The 3,654-nt window shown below is 28.3% G+C and overlaps 1 protein-coding gene across 1 annotated transcript; it reads right to left on the reverse strand.

Moving 5' to 3' along the window:
• Positions 1-517: 517 nt before the first annotated feature.
• On the reverse strand, positions 518-1,426 carry LOC101489633 (uncharacterized). The gene has a single exon (XM_004499964.1). It carries the CDS (start codon positions 1,424-1,426, stop codon positions 518-520), a length of 909 nt encoding a protein of 302 aa, XP_004500021.1.
• Positions 1,427-3,654: the final 2,228 nt, after the last annotated feature.

Genomic DNA, 3,654 nt, shown 5'->3' on the forward strand with positions numbered 1-3,654 from the left:
TAATTAATTTTTTTAATTTATATTGATATTAGGTTATTATATATAACATATTAAATTTAAATTTAAATATTATATTTTTAATTTAATTTAAATTTTAATTAAATTTTAATATTGTAATTTTAATTTAAATTTTAAATTTATATTCATATTAATTTATTATATATAATATTATTTTTTATTATTAATTCGAATTTAATAAAATAATTTTTTAATAAAATTAATATTTTGTGGCGGCCTAAGCCCTCACAAAATATTTATTTTTTAATCTGGAACATCCTTTGTGGCGGCCTAAACCCTCACAAAGGAAAGCATTTGTGGCGGCCTATGCCCTCACAAAATCAGGCGTTTTTTACGGCTTTTGCCCTCACAAAAGACAACGAAATTTTCACACTTTGTGGCCGTTTTGGCCGCCACAAAGGTTTGTGACCACCTTATTTGTGGCTGCCTAAGGCCGCCACAAATGCCTACTTTGTGGCTGTTTTTTCCCCTTTGTGAGGGCTTTTGGCCCTCACAAAATCTATGTTTTCTTGTTGTGAGTCTCCTTTTTCGATGACTGAAGAAGATTAACCAAGTAATGATAATCTTCCCTTGAAATTGAAGGAGAGTGGTCTTCTAGAATTGAATTGGATGGTGAAGTAGACTTGATTTCAAAAGGAGGAAGTGAATTATGATTATGGTTTTTATTTAAATGGTTCCCAAGAGAAAAGCCATGTTCGAAGTAGCAAGAATCCACTGTGTGATTGGTTTTATGGCAATGTGTGCAGAACATTTGAGACTTTGGTTGAGGACGTACTCTACCACGTCCAACTTGTTGTGTATTACGATAATTGGTAGTTCCATAATTCACACTGACAACATCAGAGTTTGGAGGAGATGGATTGGATGTAGGTTCTTGTTGAGCAACCAAAGAATATACCTTGATAATGGAGGGTAAGTTCTCCATGAGAAGAATTTTAGTGCGAATATTGGAATAATTGTCATTCAATCCTTTGAGGAAGCAAGTGACGTATTCTTGATCTTTGAAGCTTCGAACAACGATGGTCAGTTTGCATGTGCAGGGAACATAGCAAGTACACGAAGGTGTAGGGCGTAAATCTTCAAGTTCATCCCAAAGAATCTTAAGATTGATAAAGAAAGTCGATAAATTGCAATCTCCTTGTTTAATTGAGTGAAGGTCGCGGAGAAGATCAAAAAGACAGAAATGATTATCTTTGGTGAACCTATCACATAAATCGGACCATAGATCAAAGGCAGAGTCGATGAAAATGATGCTTTGTGAAACATGTGATAAAGTCCTGGTGATCCAAGAAATCACCATGTTGTTGGTGCGATCCCAAAGATCGTGATCGAGATATGAATAAGAAGGTTGAATAAGCAAACCGTTGATGAACTGAATCTTTTTCTTTGATGAAAGTGTGCATTTCATTGTTGGGATCCAATTATAATAGTTTGAATCATTTAACGGTGGGGCAACCAAAACAACGTTGGGATTCTTGTCAGGGTGGAAGTAATAAGGGCTATGTGGATTCAAAGCAACATCTTTTGATTGGGTGGAGTCTTGTTAGATGGAGCTTTGTTGATCGGAATCAGAAGAGGAATCATTGTTGTTAATCTCCATGAGAGACGATGCGAGGAATTGAAAGGAATATGTTTTGGAAAGGGTGAATTTGGGGAAAACGCTAAAATTTGGAAAGGAATTGAGGCATAAAAGTTTGGTTTTAATCTGATACCATATTAATTGGTAATCAAGAGGGGAGTTTATTGAATAATATATTGATTATTATTATTGGAATTAATTAATTACAAAAGAGTGGAGTTTATATATATAGAACCTAAACTGGTAGTAAGGTACAAAATACAACTAACTAAACTAAAATATAGCTAATAACTAACAAACTATATTGACTAATAGGTTTAACCAAAAGACCTCCCCAATAATCACAAGTCATTATCAAATATAACCCAATTAAATTATTATTATTCATATTTTTAAATAAATGTATTAAGATAAAAAAAAATATTTGACATTGTATTTTAATTTATTAATTAATGAAATCCACAAATTCAACATACACTACTAAAAAAAATAGGTGCGGAGGGTGAAGAGTGAAAAAATTGCTTATATTACAAAATATTAAAATTTAAGTATGGGTGGGTGGTGTGAAAATTGGGGATGGTGGAAAGGAGAGCTCAATTTGGTGAAATGATGTGAAAAATTTGGATTTGGTTGGTGAAAGGAGAGCTCCTACATTGTTTAATTGTCTTGAGATGATTAAAAGAATGAGATTTATTATCTCTCATATCTATAGATAGGGTAATCAAAATGCTAAAATGATAATTAATTTAGAACTTTGTATTGTTAACACTCATTAGTGATCACTTTTCCTTCTAATATGTCAAATATTTTCAATAGAAACAAGACTAATCTTGGTGAATATAGGTTCCGTTGATTTTTGGAGACGTTTACTACACTCTATTTTCTTCACTATGATTTTATCCACGTGGATTTTTTTGAAAATATTTTTAACGAGAGAGTAGTTTGCATTCATTAAGATTGCTTTCTTGGGTTTTGTTTTAGTTCCCCAATAATTTTATATTTTATTTTATTAATACTGCAATTGATAGGTGATTGACTTGCGGTGCCAATATAATTAAGATGTCAAGTTAATCATGTGACATATTTGCATTCTATTTTTGTTGAAAAAAATCATCTAATCTCTATATTTTATTTATATATCTTTTATTCAGTATTCTTTTTATTTGATTCAAACTATTGTTATTTTCTTCTTAATTTTCCTTTTAATAAAAGTTTAGAATTTTATTAAGTGTATCACATGTAAAATTCAATAGATAACTCAATTTTTAAATTAAAAGTGATTTTGAATTTTAAAAAGCAAATATATATAAAGATTTTTATTTTAAATTTAATAGTTTGCTTTGTTTTAAAATAATTTCAAATTTTAAATTAAAACGGTCAATACATATATTTTTTTTTTTGTTTTCCGAAGGAAAAAATAAGTTTTTGTATATCGGGTTTTTTATACAAATATCTTCTTTTTTTAATTTTAATACCAGATTGCCCCACTTCTAAAAAATAATACCAAAATGCATTACTTTTTAGCCCCAGATCGCAACCTGGGGATGCGACCTCCTGAAGAAAAAACAATTTGAACCTCACTAGATGGTCGCATCCTGGAGATGCGACCTCCTACTTGCTTCATTTTTTTTTTGTTGAATTTTGTTATTTATTATTGGGTATATTATATTGTGTATATTATATTTATTAGTATTAAATATTTTAAAAATAATTATAACATTAAAAAATACAAAATATTATTATAAATAATAAAAATAATTAATTTAATAATATTATATAACTTTTAATAATTATTATAATAATAAAAATAATAATAATACTAATTTTAATAATAATAATAAAAAGAAAATTCTATTAATAAAATAAAATAAAAATACATTAACATATAAGCATAAATACATTAAAAATAGTAATTTTAATAATAATAATAATTTTAATATTAATAATAAGAAAATTATATTAATACATTAAAATAAAATTACACTAAATTAAAAGAAAAAAATACATCAATTTTGAGTAGATGTGCCAGCAGCGTTTGGACAATGTTTCTTAGTATG

This window comes from Cicer arietinum, chromosome 5, assembly GCF_000331145.2.
Source record: "Cicer arietinum cultivar CDC Frontier isolate Library 1 chromosome 5, Cicar.CDCFrontier_v2.0, whole genome shotgun sequence".
In the NCBI taxonomy this organism is placed as follows: domain Eukaryota; kingdom Viridiplantae; phylum Streptophyta; class Magnoliopsida; order Fabales; family Fabaceae; genus Cicer; species Cicer arietinum.